Source organism: Pelmatolapia mariae, linkage group LG7, assembly GCF_036321145.2.
Source record: "Pelmatolapia mariae isolate MD_Pm_ZW linkage group LG7, Pm_UMD_F_2, whole genome shotgun sequence".
Classification (NCBI taxonomy): domain Eukaryota; kingdom Metazoa; phylum Chordata; class Actinopteri; order Cichliformes; family Cichlidae; genus Pelmatolapia; species Pelmatolapia mariae.
The window spans coordinates 12718881-12743034 of NC_086233.1; the positions used below are offsets into that span (position 1 = coordinate 12718881).

General features: G+C 38.5%; 2 protein-coding genes across 4 annotated transcripts; both read right to left on the reverse strand.

The window, feature by feature from the left end:
• Positions 1-1009: 1009 nt before the first annotated feature.
• Positions 1010-13296, reverse strand: dcp2 (decapping mRNA 2). Of its 2 annotated transcripts, none has more exons than XM_063477921.1 (11): positions 13049-13296; positions 11537-11688; positions 11196-11323; positions 8414-8512; positions 8165-8317; positions 6852-6964; positions 5910-5990; positions 4214-4313; positions 3767-3856; positions 3427-3478; positions 1010-2599 (listed from the first exon to the last, which is right to left on the reverse strand). In XM_063477921.1, the coding sequence occupies exons 1-11, from the start codon at positions 13114-13116 to the stop codon at positions 2475-2477; spliced, it is 1161 nt and encodes a 386-aa protein (XP_063333991.1). In that variant the 5' UTR covers positions 13117-13296; the 3' UTR covers positions 1010-2474. The 2 variants fall into 2 exon arrangements, with proteins under 2 accessions (XP_063333991.1, XP_063333990.1); XM_063477920.1 differs by having other exon boundaries at positions 3752-3856.
• Positions 13297-15258: 1962 nt separating this feature from the next.
• On the reverse strand, positions 15259-23287 carry LOC134631963 (histone H3-like centromeric protein A). 2 transcript variants are annotated; one of them, XM_063480538.1, is made up of 6 exons: positions 23199-23210; positions 22481-22515; positions 18436-18552; positions 18130-18251; positions 16606-16680; positions 15259-15658 (listed from the first exon to the last, which is right to left on the reverse strand). In XM_063480538.1, exons 3-6 carry the CDS (start codon positions 18548-18550, stop codon positions 15530-15532), a joined length of 441 nt encoding a protein of 146 aa, XP_063336608.1. In that variant the 5' UTR covers positions 18551-18552; positions 22481-22515; positions 23199-23210; the 3' UTR covers positions 15259-15529. The 2 variants fall into 2 exon arrangements, with proteins under 2 accessions (XP_063336608.1, XP_063336609.1); XM_063480539.1 differs by lacking the exon at positions 22481-22515 and having other exon boundaries at positions 23199-23287.
• Between the last annotated feature and the right edge of the window lie 867 nt (positions 23288-24154).

The following is a 24154-nucleotide window of genomic DNA, read 5'->3' on the forward strand; positions in this document are numbered from 1 at the left end:
GCTTCTCTGGTGGTTCTTGGCAGAACTGATTTTAATTGGTTGGTTCCCCAGCACAGACCCAGCTTTAAAGCATAGTGCACAAATTTTTAATAGGGTTGAAGTTGGGATTTTTGGGGATGCCATTTTTCATAACTCAAATCAAGTTAAACGTTATATTCCAATTCACACACAGTAAAAGTTTGAGCTGTCAGAAATATTTAAATTCAAAGCCACACAGTCTAGAACAAGCCTGGAAAAAGTAGGAAGTGAGTCACTCACTCTGACAAGAGTGGTAACAGCAGCATTAGGAGTTAAAACTCCAAATCTGGAAGAGTGGCTCCAGCAGATTGCAGAGGTCTCTGTGCAGAAGAGTGTAGTTTTAAGAACAGCTAAGATACTGTACAGACTGTTCAAACTCCCAGGCCTCTGGGTCGAGGACCCAAACTTGAGGATCACACACATACCAAACCTGGAGGATTAAATGGAGTAGACACAGGTGGTGGTAGGCAAGATTTCTCAGATTGATGGGAAGTACAGCTGTACTACTCAGGGAAAACACCTAATACAGTAGAAAGGACTACTGGGATGCTATATGCATGGCAAAAGGAGGGGTGACAGACGTAAAGTACAAGGCTTTCACTGAGTTGCATGTAAGGGTGGACACTGAGGAACAGAAAAATGACTTGTATTGATTGGCTGAGCAGAGAGACTGAGCTAGAAAGGACATGTAGCAGGTTAGGGTGGTTAAGAACAGAGATGGAAATGTGCTAAGTGTGCTAAGTGAAGAGAGTGTTAAAAAGATGAGAGAGCGAGGACAGATGGAGGACAGATGATGAATTGGAAAATGCAGAGAAATTTCTAAGGAGCAGCTATGAAGAGAATGATAAAAGGCAGTTGGCCCAGATGACATACAACATGGGAGGTACAGGAGGTATGGAGATATTTAGGAGAGAGGGCAGTGGACCTTTGAACCACACTGAAGAGTATTTCTTGATGTATGATTTTATTTTTAGTAAGTTAAATTCTGAGACTGAAAAAAAGTTTTTATTAACGTTCCCATTTAAAGTCAAAACGACCCAAAATTAATTACAGTCAATGATACAAGTAAGTCCCAGGGATTCACTTTACTAGAAAATACTCTAAAATGGAATGAAATCATCTGCAAGTGCATAAACCCTCCAAGGAAAATAAGAACTGCTTGACATGTGGTTTGAAAACAGTTACTCTCAGTGAAACTATAATCTATAAAACTGCCCTTGCTTTTGTTTTCTGATCTAGTGGCTCAATGCTGCCATCCTCCATCAAAGTAAATAACCCAAACTTTTCCACTTTTCATGCCAACAGAATACCATAGCAGTCCGATAGTGTTGCTATGACTGAGAACTTTTACAGTTAAGAAATATCACAGGAAACATGGTAAAACATGGTAGATGTGGTAAAAGGCTATAATTAAGACTGTTCGAAACAGACTGAGAAACACAGGTCTAAAACAGATCGCAAATCAGTCAGACTGAGCTTTAATGATGTATGATAAAATCGTCTTTGTACATTTGTACATATTTGATGGTGAAAATGCAAATATGATACCAAAATTAGAATTAAAACTATTGTGTATAAGTGCTGTACTACCATGATGCTAATTAAACTGAATGTGAATTCACTTGTAATTTCGTATTTAAACTGGGAGATATTTGTGCAGTCCTCCACATTTTTCATTTGAATCGTCTTCGATTCAACTAACTCTAATCAAAATAAAAGAGATATCCTGCTTCATGGTCATTCTCGTAATGGCAGACCTTTTCACTTCTTGGATCTGCAATCATCAGCTTCATATAGTGATTTTAATATTCGCAGTCATAGAGTGATACAGTGACAGAGTAACATGAATTTAATGACATTCAATTTAAAGACAACTTTATTTCTTTCCCAAGTCATTATTCAAAGATGTTATACAAAGTTCTATATTTCTGTATAAAATCTAAAGTTTCTTGAGAGGAAAAAAAGAAGAACACTGTAATATAATTAAGCCAGTTTCACTGTTAAAAGACACTGTGCAGAAAATGTTTGCTACTTAACTGAATGACTGGAGGAAGCTATTATCTAAATATGTTATAGCTTAAAACCAAAATATAACATGACAAATTCAAAAATGATTTGCTGGCCAAATGCACTAAGGATTAATTTCCCACTTTTTACTGTCATCATAAATGTACTTAAAAGTTCAAAGTAAATGTTTTCAAAACATCATTTACCTGTAAAAAGTTACTGATTTACCTGTGTAGTCCTCTACTATGTTTTACTTCTTTCAGCAAAACTTACTCTGTGTTGCAAGTGAGAAAGGCAACACACATGTGCATAAAAAGCAAGTCAAGATGAGAAGGAGATGGTTTAGTTACATCCTTAATATCCCTTGTTTACTCATATCCTTAATTTAGAAAGTCTCTTGAGTTCAAGGTTTGACGTTACAGAGGAGGCACAGATCAGCATCAACGATATCAGTAATCGAAACTCTTCATGATGGCGTCTCTGTCAAATCTGAAATGTAGGAAAGCCTTAGAGGACAGCATTGGCTCATAGTCTCTACTCTCTTGATGACCGCAGGAGCTGCTTGGAGCTCCATCTGTGAAAAGAAAAACCCGTTTAACTGTGTGATGTGGAAATTGGAGGCTATCAGTGATGATCATCTATGAAATCAAATTAAATTAAATAAATCTTCATATGCATAAAATGGAAAGCACAGAAATTAAAACTCATTTGTCACCAAATAAAATTATTGCTCCATACGTAACTTGATGCATTAGAGTACCAGGATGTTTAGCACAGACTGGAATGAACATCAAAGACACCAGAGAGAAGGTCAACCATTCAGGTCAAAGGGACGACTACATAACTACTGTTTGCCTTTGAGAACCCATCTCCTCTACAGAGATCACAGTGTGCTCATATGTTCACAGTGTGGCTGATAAAATTTGCTATAAATCATGAAAGTCATTTATATAAGATTTATATTACTATGCATTTTAGTACTGAATAACCAAACAATCAACTGATCTTTTTGTTGACAGATAATACATACATACTTAGGGTAGGATATTGTAGCACTGCATCCATTTGATCTAATCTGAATTATCACCATTATTTCAATAGATTCGGATGAAATTTACTTATAAGCAGTTAGATTTATTGCATACACTCCTATTGTGAGCATTACTCCATTAGATAATGATATATTACATGCATTTTATTAACAGTGTTAATAACATGTGATGTGAAGGGTGAAAGGAGCACTTGCCATTGCTGACTGTCCAGAAGGCTCTTAGATAAGTTGCAGTGAAAGGAATATCTTGTCTTTTTAAGTGCTCCTTTGGTCAAATGAGTAGAAATAAACCCTCGATCTATGTAAAGGCTTTCGACCAAGTAGAATGTCAGAGTGCTGAAAAATCATACCTCTTTCAAAACTGTCTTGTAGTCTTCGCGGTTGAAGTCTTTTATCTTCCTTCTGTAGAATCGGTTAAAGAGTGTGATGCTGGTAATTCATTAACTATTTACAAGATGCCAAATTTAAATGCTTAATGCTTACTAATATTATATATTCAATAAGAACAGCACCTGAAACCCTTAATATTAGCTAAGTTGCACCAGCAGAAAGTGCATGTGCTGTTTTTGACTGATGATCTTGAGGCTTTTTTCTGGTTTAAATGTCTGCATAATGTCTGAGGCTTCTCTGGTTAGTAAAAACCGCTATCTGGACCAAAACTGTTTTTGCACTTACTAATATGGTTTTCACCTGCTGGTTGCTGGCTCCATTGTCACAAGAGCCTTTCTTCATATAAGGCAAGTCCTGAAATTTCTTCCCATTGCCTTTCACATTTGGTTTCTACAGAGTAAAGAACAGATTTTATGAGACGACTGTGGTTATAATAACAAATGACAGATTCTACTTCCCATCTTATACCTATATAGTAATTACTAATATAGTTAAATCAGAAGTATTTAAAAAAAAGCCTTGTCAAAGTCTGGACTTGAATCACATTGAGTACTCCACATGCAACTAGAACATAACAAATGCCTGTTCATACGTGTTTATCTTTCTCATTTGGACTTGCTGAGACATACATTTTCTATCAGGACATAGGCTGAATGAATCATTACACTTACTGATAGATTCTTTCCCTCATTTTTAATTATCTGCCTGCTGTTATCACATGGTGACTGACTGTAGTCTTTTTCTAACCTGGTTCAGTTCAAACTGGCCCAAAGTTTTCTGCTGCTTGTGTTTTGTCCAGTTCTCTCCTGGAAAGGCATCGCTACCTGTGAGGTGACGAGATTTTGACCTATGGGACAGAAGGAAAAAAAAAAGAAACTGGATTTTTGAAATTGCTGCAATCTATGAAAGTGTGGGAATTTCACTGAATTTCATTTCATGTTTTGATTTGCTTATGTTTATACATAAACAAAACAATGCTTTTAAAAGCATTGAGAGCACACATGGAGTACTCTCAGTGCTCTATGTGCACATGATGGTAAATTGCTTAGTCTGCCCATCTCAGACAGACAGAAAAATTCCCAAATATTTCCGAAAACTATCGCAAAAACTAACAGTGTCAACATTATCGTTATTATGCAACCTCACAGTCCATTCCTATGCAGAGTTCTAGTGATTGTCTACTGTGTGGCTTTCCTTGAATTTCTTGATGATGTTTCTCACTCCAGCTTTTTTACTCTAAGTGCTGTGATAACTCTGCACATCTTTTATGGGGTTGTTCTGTGGCTCAGGGAGGGGTGTGCAGTGGGTTCCAGGGGCAGTGCCAGGGAAGGCTATTCCAGTTGCACGCCAGAGAGTTGGAGAGTCAAGGACGTCAGAGCTGGCTGGTCTGTGAACTGTTGCATTGTAAATAAAGTGAAATCTGCACTGTGAGCCCAAATAGTCTGTGAGTCTGTTTGGGGCTAAGATTACACAAAGCCTGTTACAAAATCCATGTCCTTCTTTGTGAGCATCAACAGTTGTTTTTACTTGACTTCACAAGGTTTGAGCATCACAAGGCTAAAGCACATCATTGCACAGTAGTGCAAAGAATAAAGAATAAACCTGCTCTGTTAAAAAAGCACTTGGGAAAATTTAGATGAAAACTTTCAATTTCATAGGGGGGCTTGTGGATGCATGTCTCTAGATTTTTTAAGGACACCAAAGAACCTGGAGACAAAGCTACCTAGGGACAAAAAAACCCAAACAATATTTAAGAAATGGAATAATGTTCTGTATAAATGGGTCAATATGCCTTTTAGTCTTACATGCTTTGAATGGTAAATGGTAAAACTAGAAAAGCCTGCTGCTAGGACTGAGGCGAATGTGTCGAGCTCCCAGAAGGTATAAATCTTGGTAGAGCTGACGGGAATGGCAGAGTTGGTGATACCTGACATGAGAGATGCCCCTCCCTGAACCTGCTTGTGCCAGAGGTTTACTGTTAAAAGGGAATTCCTACTGTCGTCAAGTGCTTGGTAATAGGGGATTGGCTGATTGTCGGAGTTTCTCTCTAAAGCCTGGTGCGGACATGAACACAGACGGGTGGAGATCCGACAGCTGAGTAGTCATTCCTGTCATACTTCTTTGAAGTCCACTGCCTGGGCGTGTTTGTAGCTGGGGAATTGTGGTGTAAATTTTCTACAGACGAGTCTGTGCAATCAAAAAAAACAAGTAGTTGACCCTTGCCGTCACTATCGCATGACAAAATTAACGTAACAGGGACCCAAGCAGACCCTACCAGACTCATAGATTTAAAAATGATAAAACCTGCTTAATATTGCAGGGTCTTTACCCTATAAAATAATGCGCCTTAAGGTAAAAGTTTTTGTGATTAGGCCTTATATAAATACAATTGACTTTAACTGACTACCGTGTGGGATTTCTGTTGCAGAATTGTTTTTTTTACCGAATGTTGCTGATGTTTGCAAAGTCCTCATCACTGTCTGTTGACTCGCCTTTCCTCCGGCTAATCCAGTCTCGCAGTGGTCTACACAAGTAAAGCAGAAGATCTGCCATTAGACATAAAATCAAAAACATGACAAACAAACAAGACGCAAGATTTTATTTAGACAGTTCAGAGGTTTGACAGACTTCATGGATGCATGCACAACTGGTTGATCAATGCATTAACTGGACCAAATTACAAAAAGAAGGCTAACTTATATGGGTAAGGATCATTAGTTCTATTTTCAGATCTGATGACCCTGAAGAGCAGATCGTCTCTGACATCCATACTGATTTCAGAGCAGCTGCTACTTTTGATCCATTTCTCCCTCCATAAACTTGTTCATTTACTATTATGGATTTCATGCCAATTTGACTGAATATTTAAACTCAGTACATGAAACCACATCTTCACACTGACATTCTGACCCCGGGGAGTACCCAAACCCATGGATGTGTAAAAGGAGATGAGCTGAGATGAGAAATACTTTATTCGTCCATCGTATATTTGGGAAATTACTTTGTTACAATAATAACTGTATTACAAAGAGTAATGGTGATCATCTTAGTGTGACAAAGAAATTGACATTTCTTCTCTTCACAATTCCATGGTGAGACTAAAGAGAGCACATTAGCACGCAACTTCTAGGAAGTGCTGGTAGAAGTAGAGGTATTATATGGTATAAGTACTAAAATCGGCCCAGTGTCAGTGCAACCTTTTTTTTTTTCCAAGTCTTTATGATAAACTAGGCTCAACACATTTCACCTGAATTTCAGACAGACACAAGAGTGACATTTATTTGCTCATCTTATTACCAGAAAGAAAACAAACGCATGTCTTGCTATAACTGACAGCTATCAATGGACAATAAAAATGATTAGATGTTGTTTTCTAGAAACACACCTTATAAATGGAATGGCCATGAAAAACCTGTTTGGGGCAAGTCCAAGTTTAGACTTTGGTGTCATGTCATTCCTGTGACAGGGAAGCTTCTCAATAGGAAACCATTCAATGTTCTACAAGAAAAGCAAAAAAACAAAACAAAAAGCAAAAACAAAGTAAAAGTGTAAACATTTCTGTCAGCTACAGACAGTACAGATCAAGGACCAGAAAACTTCTGCTTCACTCCAACAGCCAATAATCTTCACATACATTAACAGATGACAGTAGGGTGAATTGGCAAAATGCCACAAATGCAAATAGTCTAAGCCATTGAGAGTAAGGGTTTTTTTTTTTTCAATTTTTCAATAAACACAGTCATGATCATTGCAATCTGTTAAGACTAGTGCATATAGTGTGACAGACATGATAAGGGTGTTTGCAGGAGCAGGACAAAAACAATACAGCCTCTTTTGTTCACTATCCACAGCTTGTGACCATAGGTGAGGGTTGTAGATATATCAACTGGTAAATGGACAATTTCACGCTCAGCTCTATTTTCATCACAACAAACCATTTCAGTGTATTTATAACTGCAAATGCGGGCCCATTTCCTCTGCCATTTCCCTGCTCCCCTCTTCCCTCACTCGTGAACAAGACTCCAAGATACTTAAACTCCTCCACTTGGGGCAGTGACTCGTCACTTACCTGGAGATGGCACACTACCATTTTTCTGGCTGAGAACCATGCCTTGGACATGGAGGTTTTCTCATTCCTGCCGCTTCACACCTAGCTTAGCTTTAGCATGCTGTCTTGGCAGATGCTTGCAAAGAACCAAAATTGTGTTAGCAGCATAATGCAGTTGTTTCTGTCCTGGATGCAGTTTTCCACTGTACCATTTATCTTGTCCTTTTGTGTAATAAAAATAAATATCCATAGGTCTCTTTATTTTCCTCCTCTGACAAACAAACTGAAATCTGCTGATTATAGTGCGAGTGCAAGAAACGATAAGCGGAATCGATATGCAGGCAGACTAACAATTCCAAGGAACTGGACAACTGGGACCCAGTTTTTTAGAAGAACGGGTGCTCAATTCCTCTCCCCACCTTTATTGATAAAGTGAGGAATTCAGTCATCCAGAAAGGAGTCAGAGTAGAGCCACTACTCGTCCTCATCAAAAAGAACTAGCTGAGGTGGTTTGAGGATTTGACTATGATCCCTAAACCACCTTATATATTTTAATTCATTTTCATCCTGAAAGTGACAAAAGAGGCATTGCACTAGCTCAAGATATTAATAAATCTGGACCCAAAGGTAGAAAAAATGTTTTTTTTTACCCTTATCTCTTTTCTAGTTTTGGGGTTGAATTTTGTATCCTTGGACACTCCTGGTATGATGTAGAGCCGCACTAGTTGGTCAGTGATTTTCTGCTCTATGTAAACATCTTTGCAGATACGGTTCTTGATGTCAAAACCCGTCTCCTCCAACACCTGGAAAGCAGCCATCATTATCAAATAAGAACTAAAGCCATTTTAAGATATGTGACTTTTATTGCTTTAAATTGATATAAGAACTGCCTGACTTACTTCACGAACTGCACAGTCATTTGGCGCTTCATCCTCATTAACCTTCCCCTTTGGAAAGCCCCAACCAGATTTTGCAAGGTAGCCCTGAACAAGCAGTACCTGAAATTGAAATAAAACAAAAGACCAGTTAGTTGAAGCACATAGAATTCTTTTCATTCACCAAACACATGCACGAGTGTTCACAGGCCTCATACACTTGATAATTTACAAAAGAGGCAGCCCCTCTCCCCAAAATATCAGTGTCTCCCTGGCAGAAGACCTAAATCAGTTCTTTGCCAGGTGTGAGGAAAAAAGACCCAGCCGGAACACACTGATTCCATCTGACAACAGCATGAAACCCCTCGCTGTATAACAGCACAAGGTGAGACAGGTGCTTAGCACAGTGAACCAGAGGAAGGCTGCCGGCCCTGATGGTGTGCCGGGTAGGCTACTCAAGGCATGTTCTGACCAACTTACAGAAGTCTGCACAAAGATCTTCAACACATTCTTAGCGCAAGCCAACATCCCACCCTGCCTGAAGTCTGCAATCATCCTCCCTCTGCCCAAGAAATCCACCCCTGACAGCCTGACTGACTACAAACAGGTTTCACTGTTGCTATGAAGTGTTTTGAGAGGCTGGTATTAAAACACATTAAAGCCAGAAGCCAGCCAAAGCCTTATCCTGAGACCCACACCAGTTCACTCACAGGCAAAATCGATTGAAGAAACCACGTGCGAATGCTCTTCATCGACTTTAATATACTAATCACAGACATACTCATAAACAAACTGTCTGCCTTTGATCTCCCCCTTCATACCTGCATCTGGATTAAAAAAAATTCCCCCCAGACTGCCAACAAACAGTAAAGCTCGGCCCCCACCTTCACTCTCAACTAATTTGTGTGTGTTACACTCACACCTAGCACCAGCTCCCCACAGGCTGCGCCCTGAGCCCGGTTCCATACTCACTATACACTCATGATTCACACCAATCCACACCACTAACTTCATAATAGATTTCACAGATGACACCAACATAGTTGGACTCATCCAGAGGCTGTCCACCTGGTGCTCTGTGAACAGCCTCACCTTCAACACAAAGAAAAAGAAGGAAGTCATAATTGATTTCAGGGAGTACAGAGCAGACCATCTCCCTTTATACATCAACGGAGACTGTAGAAAGGGTCCAGGATTTCCGACTCCTAGGAACCCACCTAGCAGAGAACATCTCCTGGACTGCTCACACCACCGCCACAGTGAAGAAAGCTCAGCAGTGCTGGCACTTCCCTAGAGTCCTGAAGAGAAACAGGTTGCAGCCGGAGCTCCTGGTGAGAGCCTGCTATCATACTGCATCACAGTGTGGTATGCAAGCTCCTCATCCACAGACAAAAAAAAGACTACAGCACATCATAAACACAGCACACAAAAAAAGTCACTGGCTGCCACCTCTCATCCTTCCGGCAAATTGCGGTTAAACACTACATCAGCAGGGGCATAAAAATCGTCACTGGCTCTTCACATCCAGACCATGACCTGTTCCAAATGTTGCCCTCAGGCAAGCGCTTCAGGTCTCTGAAGACGAGAACCAGCGTAAAGCAGTGTAATTACTTTACTGTGTCAAATCTGTTCTCAATATGAATAAAGTGGAGATTTTTTAAATATTCATTTTTAGTATTTATTACAATGCACATTTAAATTAATCTTTTTCCTACTTTTTGTTTATTTATTTGTTCACACTGCTTACATGTGAGACACATATCTGTGTGTGTCTGGTTGCCAACCGGGTGATGTGATTCAAATGTCATTGTGTTTTCAAATGCAGTGACAATAAAGGCTTTGAAATGAATTGATACATATCCCTGAACAGGGTCCATTATCCATATCACAGTGGGAGACATCCAAGAAAGAGTCAAGCATGAAGAGTTGGATAGCACCAGGCGCAGACATGATCCACACCTACAGGCTTAAGAAGCTAACTGTGCTTCATGAGTGCCTGGCAGCATAAATGAACCAGCTGCTAATGGATGAGACACAAACAGAATGGCTAACTGAAGGCAGGAAAGTCCTGACCCTCAAGGATTCCAAGAATGGACTGGTCCTATCCAACTACCAGCCACGAACCTACCTCAGCGCAACATCTCAGACATCATAGCAGCGTTGCATGTGCGTTGCATTACTGCAGACACAGTAATGCAACAAAATATTTATACTACATATTGTTATAGCATCCCAATTCTAGGAAAATAGCATGGCTTCTAGGTTTTGTATGAAAAACATAGCCCCCACGAGTACAGCAGGCCTGTAGCAATTTTGATGTAGAAGCCAAACCACATTGCTACGCATCCATAGTCATTGTGTGATGCATGCTAGCCTAAAAAGAGGATTTTAATTCCTCAAACAAAAAGCACCTGCCAAATATTCAATACATTTTTCTGCCCACTACAAACCCAAGAACATTATTTACTATTTAAATTATAAGAATCTGTTGCAGTCAATACCATTTCTTATTCCGGAAGTTTAGAAAACGTTTTCAAATAAACTAGGACCCATCCTAGAATCTACTACCCAGATTTCCTTAAGAATCAAGTACCAAAACGATAGGGTCCACAGAATAACAATATTCCACTTCCACACTAATTACCACACCACTTGCTGAGATTTTTTGCCATATTGAGGAGTTGTTTTCTCTAAGTGCTACTAGATCTCAACATACAAATACAATACTGTCACTAATTAACACGGTGGCTAAAACAGAGGAAAAGAATTCACAGCCATTGCAGTGCATGAGTATACAACAACTCACATTTTCAAGGGATTCATCTAGAATGATTGCACCATAAGTGGGTACACCCATTTTGTACTCCTTCCACTGCTCAAGAACTTTCTGCACATCCTCTCCGTGAGGTAACAGAAATGGACAGTGATGGAACAGTTTGCAGCAGTCAAGAAAAATTATCTCTGCTAAAATGAAATAACATAAACAGCAACTACACCTCATTTGATCATCTGAAGAGGTGCATGGACAACTACACTGCCTATTGTCATTATAAAAAATGCCTTCAAAAGTAATACACATTATAAAAAACAGATTTAAAAAAAAATAATCACAAGTTATTTAAAAATCTCTGTAACATGTAAGGATATCAGCTTTGGCAAAGTCTCTTATCCCGCAGTGAGGAGTTCCTGGAGTGTTTTGCATGCAGAAGTCCAGGTAGAACCAGTGGGCTAGCTCAATCTGGAAGCAAACTCGGATAGCATTGTCCCTTTCCTCACTGGGGATGTGCAGGATGAACCGGCTGGGGAAGCACAAACAATAAAGAAATGGGATTAGGACCAGAAACTGTATGTAGAGCTTCTCCTTTCACAGTACTGTCATTATACTTTGTGTTGCTCTGCATGCATTTATGGTCAACTCTGTGTTTGTACTGTTTCTTGTTACTTCATGTTGCGTTTTTTCCATTTTAAAGCTTAAAGGATGGACATTAACCAGATTCTAACAAATTAACTGCAGACAAACAGTTTGCATGGGAAAATGAGAAAAATTTTGCTAATGCTGAGAGGTGCTTTCTCTGTGATTCTTGTAAACAACACTGAACATATATTACCAAAACCTTCCTTGACAAAGGGCTATTTAATTCTAATGCTGTTTTCGTTTGTTGAGCATCTGGTTATATTTAGGGAGTTAGGCATTCAAGTGTGATATGACTGGAGTCCATCTTAAGACATATGTATCCATATTCGGCTGTATAATCAACCAAATATACTTAGCAGCTTTGCTTTGCTGCTAAATAAATGTGTTTCAGTCCGTGTATCTACTGGATCAGTGCTGGTAGCGATGTTCCTCCAGTTAACAGTTAAAAGCTTCTTGGCGAACAATAGGAACATGTACTCTTTTCTTACAGCATTTTACTCTAAGTACCAAGACCATGGGGTCTGAAGAATAATAAGATTCTCCCCTTTCATATCCTGCCAATATCCCAGGCCCTCTCCTCAGTCATCACATTTAATTCAAGCTCCCACCTTTTTTTTATACTGAGGGTATTTAGTGCCATGTCATTTACTAGTGTCCTATAGATGTGTGAGATACGAATCCAAGTCGTCAGATGTTTTTCAGTTACCGTAATAACATATTAGTCAATACTCGTTCATCTTTTCAAGCTTTCCCACTCACAGTGGGAAAGGGTGTAGTGCCTTAGATATAGGTAGCAAATCAAAACTTATGGGAGACGTGCAAATTGGTATTGTAATTGAGCAAATGACATTATTACCACGAAGTCAAAGTTATTGTATTCAAGCCTTTGTTGTTTGAATCCATTACCCTACGACGATAGGTTGAAACTGATGTTACCAGCCACTGGATTAACTCGTGATACAGTGCTTCGCCCACGCTCCTTCTAAAAGGGTGGATTTCGGTTTGATGTAGTGGTCATCCTACGGATAAATAATATTCAGTGCACCCTTTACTGTGTTCACAGTACACATACTGACTGAGCTACGGAGAGCTACAAAGATAATACCATGCGCCATAGACGCCACTGCTCTTGATCTTGGACTTCTGTTCATCGTGATACCACTGAATCGGTTTTTGTGATAACAATTAAATCTCAATTTAAACTAAATAACAGTGTTAGAGGTCCCCAGGAAACACCAAGTTACCTGCAGAGATCGTCCAATACGCTGGAGGGTATCTCCACTCTTTTTGTTTCCATGTTGGTGCCCGACATCCCGATTCCTTCTCACCATCCAAGTACAAAAGCCATTAGAGTCGCACACTAGTCCATCGTTTTTAGTTTACGTTCTAATTCTAGCGCGATAAATCTCCAGCTTCAAACACACTAGGAAAGAGCAGCTTTCACTAACTACCAATTCGCCGTGCTCCTCCGGAATATGATGTTGAGGTTGCGTTCAAGTCATGTAGGATAGATGAAAATACATTGAAAGATAGTGGTTTAGAGGAGTGACGGGTACTAATTCAGCTGTGTGACTGTGGGTGTAAGAAAAACAAGTTTTTGTTTTTAGATGAAAACACTACACATTAATATTATACACCAACAGAATGCCCGCTGAATGTGAGTTTATTTACACAGAATAGTGGACTTTTCCTGATTTGTGGTATTTCGAATGTTATATATCGGATCCACCACAAAAATTTGACTCTCACAGGAAACTCGGACTCTCCCGTGACGCCATGTACAAATTAGAAGTTTATTATTACAACATCTTGAAATAAAATGAACGCCACGTTAGTTCACAACCGGAAGTTCATCATTTGGCTTCCCTTTCGGTCACATGATGAGCTCAGTCTGAAGCATTTTTTTTTCTTTCAATGAACTTTATTTGTCAACAACAATATAAACATATAAGGCACCGTTATTAATGCATCTATTCGGTTGAGCATTACAACAAGAGAAAAAGAAACACCAAAAAAAAAAAAAAAAAAAAAGAGAGAGAAAAAACAAAAGAAAGAAACAAGACAAAAAAGGGCAATGTAGAATTTGAGAGCATAGGTACAAAAAGTGTTAACAAAAAGGGAAATCATGATCCACATCTCAGATAGGGAGGCCTCCTTTTAACATAAACTGAACTTATTGAATAATACAACAACTTTACGGGCTTTCTTGTCATTTACAAGTTTCAGCGACTTACTCCAAAGTTCTGCAGCATGGGTTAGTTAGTGATGGGGCTCTTGTGGCGCAACTCCAAAAGAAGAGCTGGCTCTTTTGGGTCCCAAATGGCTCTAAATTTTAAAAAAATAATCTGTAGCCTCATATTTTACCTTTAATTGGCAAATATGAATGCCTTGTGTTTTGATAAACCCTTTTGCATTTAGTGTTTTTATGAGAAGCCTTATAATTGCCAAATTGTATGTATTTGTTCTGTTACAAAAGCAGGCATTCTTACTTTTAATATTTTAATCAAACTTTTCATTTTAATTCAACACAAAAATAAAACACTGCAAACAAATCCAAAGAACAGAAACAGAACCAAACTCAGTAGCCAAACAGTATGTCCTTAATGCAGGTTGATATTCAGAAAAATCAAATGACTCAGCTTGGATGGGCTGATTCGGTTTCTCCTCTTAGTATCTGCTTCTTCTTTAAACTGCAGCCAGATGCTGCTTCATTTACGGTTGTCAGTCATATGAGTTTTTGCAATGCACTTGCACCATCTCACTCACTGACTGAGGGGTAATGACGTGAGGAGCAACCCTGAAAAATTGATACTTCATTTCATGTTGCAGGATCAAATATGAAAATATCAATATCTGATTGGATTAAATTTGTTTTCTCACTCATGGTCTTAGAGAGACCAAGACTAGTCTTCCCTGCACCTTCTTCACATATGATGGGAGGCCACTGTGTAGATAGTTGTTAAGCTCTGAGGTTGTTTACCATAACACTAGGATCTTGTCCTGCTTCAGACAGGCTGAAAATACACTGGGGTCAGCATCCATTGACCCCACTCTGTGATGTTACGTGGCCTACCACTTTGGGAATGACAGCAACATAATTCAGGATCACAGACCACTGTTTAGCACAGTCCTCAATAATAATTATGTAATTACTTTATGACATCTGTCTTTCTTTTAGACCAATGACTGTCCAATAACTCCAGGGGTAACAGAAAATGAAAAGAGAAAATATTCAATAAGTGATCCTTGCTTATATCCAAGATCAAAGAAGACAAGCCAGATTGCTTTGAGAGGTGAAAGTACAACTGAGAAAACCTCTTGTGGGTTTTTGTTTCCATTGTATGTTAAAATAAAATAATACATTTTGTCCAAATCAAATAGATGAGGCACATGCAGCAGAAAAAAAAGAATATAAGTTTAATACAACGTGCAACAATATATACACATTAACAGCATATCAAATATTACAAAAAGAACAGTGATCACACGAACACATTAAATATATTCTGCATAGTAAAACCCCTCACCAATGTTTACAAAAAAAGGGGGGGACTGAACAAGCTTCTGGTTTCATTGGTTGCCATTTGTTTTAAGTCAACGCGTGAAAAGGAACCAAACCTCAACTCTCCACATTGTAGCATACAATTAGAAAACCTTTAATACAACAGTTGTAATTTAAACTAAATCAAAATGAAACAAATTTATTTCTGTTATAGGATTAGGAATTACAGATTATCCACCCCACGGATTCTCCGGGCTAGCTGAATGTCACGAGGGAATACAGTGACTCTCTTGGCGTGGATGGCACACAGATTGGCATCTGAAAATATCAAGACGAGAAAAGCCTCTGCAGCCTGGGAGGACAAGAATGTAGAAAAGTTTGATTGGCAAGCTTTATTCTGGCTTAATAGGAATATGTAATAATTACACTATATACACAATAAATAATTACATTATTTAGTTAACAAAAAGAAAGCCAAACAACACCAGCGACAAACTTGGAGAGCAATTGTTGCTGTTCAGAAGTGGGTTTATAAAAAGAGTTGTAAGGCCATTTCTAAAACAAGTCCATCAATGTACAGTGAAAAATATTATTCAGAAATGGGAAACATTCAAGGCAGTCACTAATCTTACCAGGAAATTTAACCCAAGGTCGGACTATGTAATGCTTCGAGAAACTACAAAAAAACCCCAAGAGCTACATTTCAGACTCTAAAAAAAGCCCCTAAAAGCCTCAGTTACAGTTAGCACGTTACGTTTGTGACATTAGAATTAGAAAAAGACTGGACAACCAACCACAGCATATCAGGACAAACACCTTATACCAAACAAAAGTATAACATGTAACTTTTTGCCAAAAGTATTGAGCAAAGGCTGTGAATACTTATGTACATGTTTTGGTTTTTATTTTTAATAAATTTGCAAGAATTCTAAGCAAAAATTGTTCACTTTTTCATTATGAGGTGTTGTGTATAATATTTTGAGGTAAAAAATGAATTCAATCCATTTTGGAATCAGGCTCAAACATGATAAAACTGTAACAAGTGAAGCACTGTGAATACTTTTCTGTCAGTCACCTGTGTGAAGAGGGTACGTAAGCTATCAACTGATCCCCACCTAATGGCAGTATGGCGATCTAAATGGCCTTATTTAAGGCAAAAAAAACAAAACAAAACAAAACAAAAAAAAACAAACACTGCACACCATCACACTTGTAATTCTAGGTAAATGTATCAAATAGACAAGTGAACATTACAAGTGTCCACAATTCATCAAAAGGCTAATGGAGATAGCGTCTTACCTCTTGGAGGGCCAGAAGAGCATAAACCTGCCATCGGAGCCTTTCTCTAGAAAAGCTTTGGCACACCTCATGAACCTAAATCAAAAGGAAGAACCAACATCTTTTTAAGAAACAGAGGCTTCAGTCACATAGAAAAACCCCCCACAACAAACACACAAAAAACCGTCTAGACAGTGATGCTTTTTCAACACCAACTATATGAGTATGTAACTGATTTGTTTAAAAAAAAAACAAAAAAAAAAAACTGCACATGAACTCAGAAATGTTGGCACATGTCTGCCGTAGCAGTAACCCCTGAATGAGATGGTGGACACCAGAGGTGATTACAGCCGTCAAGCTGAAGAAGGAGCACTGTTCGGACTTGGTTTGCCTGCGGGACTCCAGAGACAGCTGACAGGTCCTGACATCCCAAGCAGAGTGCATCTCTGGCAGTAGCTGAAGCAAAAACTTGGGTGTGAGAGAAGTTCCCTGCCTGATCTTTGTGTTAACACCATTATTGCTAGCTCTTTAAAGGTGAAAAATTAGATTGCAGACACAAGCGGCAAATATGATCTTTTTTTCAAAATGTGGCTGGGTTTTCAGGCTGAAGAGTTCAGTCATTTGGGAGGGGTTCAGAGTAGAGCCGCTGATCCTCCACGACGAAAGAAGCCAGCTGACGCAAGCGCCTCCCAGGTAAAGTATTCTTACCGGGCATACCAAAACCTCTGCTTTCATAGAGGCGCTCACACTTCCTACTGATCAGTAAATCAAGTGCATTTGATTAGTAACACCTGGCTGTTACTTTGTGCATAGGGATTAACAGGGAAAGTAAGTTCACCATTACTTCTTCCACAGTTTTTTCGCAGGACTCTATGCAGTCCTGCATCATATGTACACAGTCCTTCATTTGACTGTATGTATTATGCAGTTAATTTATTTTTTATTTAATAACTATTTTTTGTGCCTGCAGGTCATTGAGAGAGAGTCGACTCTGATGGCACCAAATGCCTGAATCCTAGTCCTAGATCAGCCCCAAAGAGGACAAGACTAAAATTCCCTCTTGTGTCCTTCAAAGAGATTATAGACATTGAATTGTACAACAGAATTGGCTCTTTTTATCTTGGTTCTTTTTGCTGCCAGTTTCAGCCTCAATTCTGTGAACACAGTAAAGATTATTTACATGCTATCATTGCGAGGATGGAGACATAGATTTTGTACCGGACAAGTAGATATCTATAATGGTTATTAACATTAAGACCCGAGTTAAGAAAGAGTATATGAGCATATTTGTAATTACTGTAGTTTCTCTTTCTTGTACTTCCGACAATTAAAAGGCATTGAAAAAAAGTACACTTCTATTGATTCAACTAAAAAAACAACAACGCAAAAACAGATTCAATCCTGTAACAATGTAAACAATGAAAAAAATGCTGTAACTGAAAATACAGTTTAAAAAAATAAATAAAAAAATAAAAAAATAAATAAAGACTCCCAGTGGGTAAAAAGTGACTTTATCTGTGTCTGGTCTGCTGCTGTCAGACTCACCAAACGGGCAAAGGGCGCCTTTCTAAGGAGGAGATCTGTGCTTTTCTGGTACTTGCGGATCTCCATCAAAGCTCTGGTTCCTGGTCGAAATTTCCTCTTCTTGGGGGAAACAGGAGGCTGTCCTAAATGCACAAATACAGTTTGTTAGCAAGACAATTAAGTAAAACCTTTGACAGTCAAATAAGCCTTTGATTTTAAGTGCTGAAAAGTGGGGGGGGGGGGGGGGGAGCAGTCTCGCTCTCTCTCTCCCTCTCCCTCTCACACACACACACACAAAAAAAAATACATTACTAAAGTTACTCTAACCTGAAACTCCACTGCGTCTTGGGGATGTTACACTGGGGGTCCTTTGGGCTGGCACTTGGGGGCGCCGTTGAGGGGTTTTACCCTTCCGACGGCTGGCAGATGAATTACGACGCATTGCTACAAATGTACAGGCGAAAATTACAAAGGGAATAACACCAAGGTCACAATTTAACTATAACAGATTAGGGACATTACTAGAGGCACACAAAAAAAACAAAGAACAAACTTTCAAGTTTCCTTTTGAGTCAGTAACTGTACTTATTATTTTATTAGATAAGGTAAGCAGTTATTTTGTTTTCGTTTTATTTAAACTTTATTTATCCAGGTAAATAAAGGTATAGAGGGAGGTATAGATTCACCCTCTCTTCTGATAAAACAGCTTAAAAGGCCTACAAAAGAGCATCAGATTACAGAAGAAAATGCTCGGCAGATTGATTTTGTCTCAAATGCATTCAAAGTAAAAGGGGAAGTGTGGCTTACTTCAAATCACAGATCATTAGAAACATCAAGCTACCTTGACACATGAGAAGCAGTTCTTGTTTGCAAAGGTACTCATGCCTGTGGAATACGTCATTTTATAACTGCTTGAATGAGAAGGGAAAGCAGGACATGTGCAAATCTCATCCAAGTGTGTCAAGCCTTTTTTTCCCCAGACACTAACTACTTCAGCTCCATCTTCAAAAATTACTTTCTCAAGAATACACCAACACTCAAAAGTCATTTAGTGTTTTTTTCTTTATTTTTTACTCCTTTCTACATTCTACTTGAAAGATATATGGAAAAAAAAAAGTCCAGGCTAACTTCTTCAGATCTGTCTTTGGTGTTCAGCAAATATATATACATGAGGGGTTCTGTGCAGTATCTTTGCTGTTCTTAGGACTGAGTTCTTCTGGACAGAGATCTCAGATATTGTTCCTAGGATCTGCTGGAGCCATTCGCCTAGCCTAGCCTGGAGTTCACTGCTCAGATTACCACTGTTACCCTCATCCTCCACATATTCTCAAGTTCTTCTCTCAGCCCTTGGTACCTCTCCAGCTTCTTAAGTTCCTTCTTCCTGATGTTGCTGTCATTCAGTATAGCTACATCTATCACTATGGCTGTCTTCCTCTGCTATGTACAGTTGGTTAGCCATCACTAGTTTGTCCGTCTGTATCTGGAAATCCCACAGGAGCTTAGCTTGGTCATTCTCGACCACCCTAGGGTGGTCATTTTAACCTCGGGACTTGAGGTTAAAAGATGTTCCTGTATACTATGGGTGCCTGCTAGCATCCTGCACCCTGCTGTTATGTGCTGAATTGTCTCAGGGGCATCTTTACACAGCCTAAACATGGGTTCTTGCCTGGTGTGACAGACCCCTGCCTCTATGGATCTTGTACTCAAAGTTAAAAGCCTTGGTAATGTTCACTTCACAGCTAGCCCATACAGACCTTTGCACATCAGTGGTTCCTTCCTACATTGAGAATCCAAAGCATACATAGCTAAAGGACATCTTATAGCTCAAACATGTACTGTACACCTGGCAGTTGGCTTGAATCGGGGTCAGATCACATTCACACCATAAACAAACCAGGAGTTCATTTGGAAACGTACAGAGACCACCTTCTCCAAAGGGTCTCTGTGGGATAACTGTGTTCACACTTGCACAAATGAACTGCAACAATTGGGAAAACAAAACGGAGTTCCATTTAAATGGACTAAATAACCCATCTGTGAAAGTACCCAAACAAATTAGTCACAAAGAATATCCCTAGAATGCACCACAAACCAAATTTTGAAAAATGGATATAATCCATTTTGGAGAAAAAGCTGTAACACCATAAAATGAGGACAAAGTTGTAGTAAAACTATTCAGACTTTCCAGATGCACTGTAGGCACTTTAAAAAAAAAAAATTAAATTCACTTTGTTTTTAAGTGGCATTGTTGTCATGTTCTGCGCTGTGTCCCTTTTCTAATCTGACACAATTTTTTGTTTCTTATACAGTCTACAACATGCAATTCTGAGGTCTTCTCTGGTACCTTCATTCAAGTAACTGTTTCAAATTACATTTTGGAAAAACAGAAAATTATGACACCGGCATTATAAAGAAAGCCTAATATAACTATGTTGGGATGTTATGTCATATTCCTGAGGAGAATCACAGCGTTTTAAAACTGCTGTATAGAAGGAAATTGACAAGTTGCAGTCGCTAAAATACAAGCGACACTATATAGCTAATACACAGTGTTGATATAATATGAGCAAACAAATATTATTAAAATATAGTGAAAGCTAGAGATAAGACCACCTTGATATAAAATATTTGATCTATTCGATCGAACCATTGGGTCCTGTAGCAAAAACTCATTCGGAAATGGCAATAAAAAGGTAGTGAGGATTAACAATTTCAAATGGGTGACCAACTGACATCAAACTATCCCAGGGGCGGATCTAGAGAAATTTTCTTAGGGTGGCATGAGGGTGGCAAAGAAATCAAATGGGGTGGCAAAATCAAAGCCTCCCCCCCCTACCCAAACACATATGCAGGTGGTTACTTATGGTTAAAATGATTCAAATGCAGTAAGTATACACGTTTTTCATATAAATATAGTCTATAACTTAATTATTGTCTGTAGCCCACATAATTACACACTTTAGTTACATAAAACATGTGAGTTTTGATTTTATGTACTGTATAGCCTTTATAATAAATAAATATGTAGCCCAATAAGTATAAAATCCAGAAAGCTACACAACTTGGGGCGGTTCATTTACAAACACAAGTCTAACTTAATTTTCACACTGGTTTTTGTTAGAAAACAATCACATTGTTACAGCTTAAATTACACAAAATGTCAGAAATCTGCACTGTCATGAACAAAAATTTAAACCTAATTTTTCATGATGTGTTGGATTAACCCACTGAGGTCTGAAATACAACCGGCCATTTTTGACTCCTGTTGAGTTTACGTTTGTATTTCACCCTCAAATTGTTTCATTTTATTTTTTTCACCTTGCCTTGTTTGGTATCATTCTTTTCAGCTCAGCTGAATTTAGTTTTTTTCACTGACTTACTGCATTAGTATTACTGATCTGAAATCTCACAAAGAACTTAAAATCCTAGTAGTATTTTTTACTGTAAAAAAAACCCCCACAGACATGTTGAGTACATTTTTATAACTTGAAATGCAAATATAAATATAAATTGTACATTTTGTAAACATATACAACTATTTATCTAAAAATGCAGCCAATACACCTGCCGTTTTTTTCATTTTCTACAACCATTTAAAAATATTACTAAAACTAATATGAGAGAACAATCAGATTTCGCAATAAGATGCCCCACAAATGATGTGTGCCAGTAAAAAAAAAATTTGTCCACCAAAAGACAGAGGAGAAGAGCACAGGGATAAACCTGCAGGCCTGACAACAGGAGGTGTATCACTCCGCTGGTTTTCTACTTAGTGACAGTGTTTACATTGCAAATTTGCCATAGTGACATTCATTAGTGCCCTCCCTGACACACAAAACAAAACGACTACACAAAAGAACAGCTACACAAGACAACACAATACGCTAAGTATACACTCCACACTAAACGTCACAAATCTCCCACATCTAAAAACTCTCTCTCTCTCTCTCGCTGCCGTGACCGTCACTCCCAAAACTTTTCCCTCTTTCTAAACAACCAAATCCCACGTGTTAACTTTTTTTTTTTTTTTTAAATTGGTCGACATGGTACATTTTTCCACCAATAGGAAAGAGGTGGCTTTTTTTTTTTCTTTCTTTACTGTTTTCGCGCTGTCCTTAGAAAACGCTTAAAACCCACACACACAAAAACTTAAGGACAGTATTTAGAAAAAAAGCGTGACTTATATATATTATCATAACTCTGGATTTACTGGCCTGTAATTAAAATTTAAAAACTTTGAAGTCCGAACTTTCAAAGTGGGCTGAAATAGAGACTCCGCGTGGCTGCAGCTTGTTGCTATGTCAGCTTACATCAGTCATGTGATTTGGAGGTGCAGCGTGTCCGTGGACCACAGAGGGTTAATAACACTCACCTTCCTTCCATTTCCAGAGTGTAACATCCAACCACCTGTGTAAAAAGCGAAATTCCCATGGTGTTGTTCAAAATGTGCTCGGGCACAATCATAAACATCGCTTGCTACTGAAAACAAGAAAAAAGCTGGTCCTGCTATGGGCTGAACCATTTGTTAATGATGCAGGGGGGGGGAACACTATCCAATATATTCAGTTTTAGCATTTATATTCACTGTTGACTGTAACTAAGCTCAAACTGTTAATGTTATCTTATTTTAATAAACAACACTGTCATATGCAAAACTGGGGTGGCAAGGGATCATTTTAGGGTGGCACTTGCCACCCTTCTAGATCCGCCCCTGAACTATCCACAAGACGTAAATGGAAGGGATGGTAGAAAAATGCGGGGAAATTGCACGGGGAAAACGTATGAATGCCTTGCACAATATTTAGAGCAACATTACACGGTTTCCACAGAGACGTCTGCTAAGGTCGCACATGAAGCTTAAAAATAATAACGTGTTTAGTTTAGTTTTTATTATTATTATTATAATTAGTATTATTTCCCCCACTAAATAAAGGTTTTATGCACGACTCGTACGGCCAAATGGAACAGAAGGTCCTTGCTTTGCAGATTGTTTATCTAAATGACATGTTCTAGGAGCTATTACACGTGAACAACAACACATTCACCCTTGAAAATGTTTCATTAGAAAAGTAACATAATAGTACACGTACCTGTCAGGTTCAACACGAAATACTCGAAGCCGATATAACTGCCCGAAAAGCTACAAACGCCACACACTTCTGACTGAAATTCAAACAACGTCCCCCGCTGGCTCAGCCAATCAGCTTTGATCCAGCTTGCGGGCCAGATTCTTCTTCGTCTTTTTCCGTTTCACGTATGGCTCACAAAACGCGACACACGCCTGCTGACCTCTACTGTTTGTATCCAAGTTCCGTTTGAAAAGTACTGAAATGTTACCACTAAAAGCTATTCAGTAATTTTTGTTCATTGTCATTTTAGGCTAGTTAATCCTAGATGAGCGAGGTTTTGAAATTGTTGTCCAGCCGCTCACAAGTCTGTAATCATTCTCTAAACTCTTCTGTTGTGCATAATACCAGTAAAAGAGATGTATATCTTTTATTAAAATAAAGGTAAAAATAAAATAAAATTCTTGCAGTGGTAAAGATTGAATTGTCGTACTGGTTTTGAGCTGTCCCTGTTATACTTGCCTACCAGATGTTTTCCATACAGGACAAGCCCTGTCTTAATTCTTTGATACTCAAAAATTAAAGAAAACCTATATTCTTCTTTTATAAACTATGCTCTTAGATTCAGAAAGTATGTACACAGTTTCAACATTTAGATTTTTTTCCTTTAATTTTTGTACTGGAATCAATTTTCCAAGTATTCTGCTCAGTTTCTTTACCTAAATTATTCATTATAGAAGTGTAATCTGAAAGTGCGTGTTGTTGGGCAATTTGTATTCTTTTCTCATAAAGCAGCATTTGTTGCCAAGTGATCTACATACTTGTTCCCCTGTAAACTGCATGTGGTGAAGCATAAAAAAGCCATCTCACAACCTGCTTAGTGATATCTGTGTGATAAAGCTCTAAAATTATATCAGTTTGAGACTTGGATTTTATTTCTCTTAAAATAGTTAAAGCTATTGTCGACCACTAAAATAATA

Excerpts from the sequence above, each read along its gene's own strand:
- dcp2 (XM_063477920.1), bottom strand. The coding sequence starts at position 13,116 with ATGTCGGGCACCAACATGGAAACAAAAAGAGTGGAGATACCCTCCAGC. Across the intron at positions 5,991-6,851 it reads ATGGCCATTCCATTTATAAG|ACCACTGCGAGACTGGATTA; the intron begins GTGTGTTTCTAG and ends TTACTTGTGTAG. Across the intron at positions 4,314-5,909 it reads GCAAACATCAGCAACATTCG|GTCAAAATCTCGTCACCTCA; the intron begins GTAAAAAAAACA and ends TCTGTCCCATAG.
- LOC134631963 (XM_063480539.1), bottom strand. The coding sequence starts at position 18,550 with ATGCGTCGTAATTCATCTGCCAGCCGTCGGAAGGGTAAAACCCCTCAA. Across the intron at positions 18,252-18,435 it reads AAGACGCAGTGGAGTTTCAG|GACAGCCTCCTGTTTCCCCC; the intron begins GTTAGAGTAACT and ends TTGTGCATTTAG. Across the intron at positions 15,659-16,605 it reads CTCTTCTGGCCCTCCAAGAG|GCTGCAGAGGCTTTTCTCGT; the intron begins GTAAGACGCTAT and ends TTGTCCTCCCAG.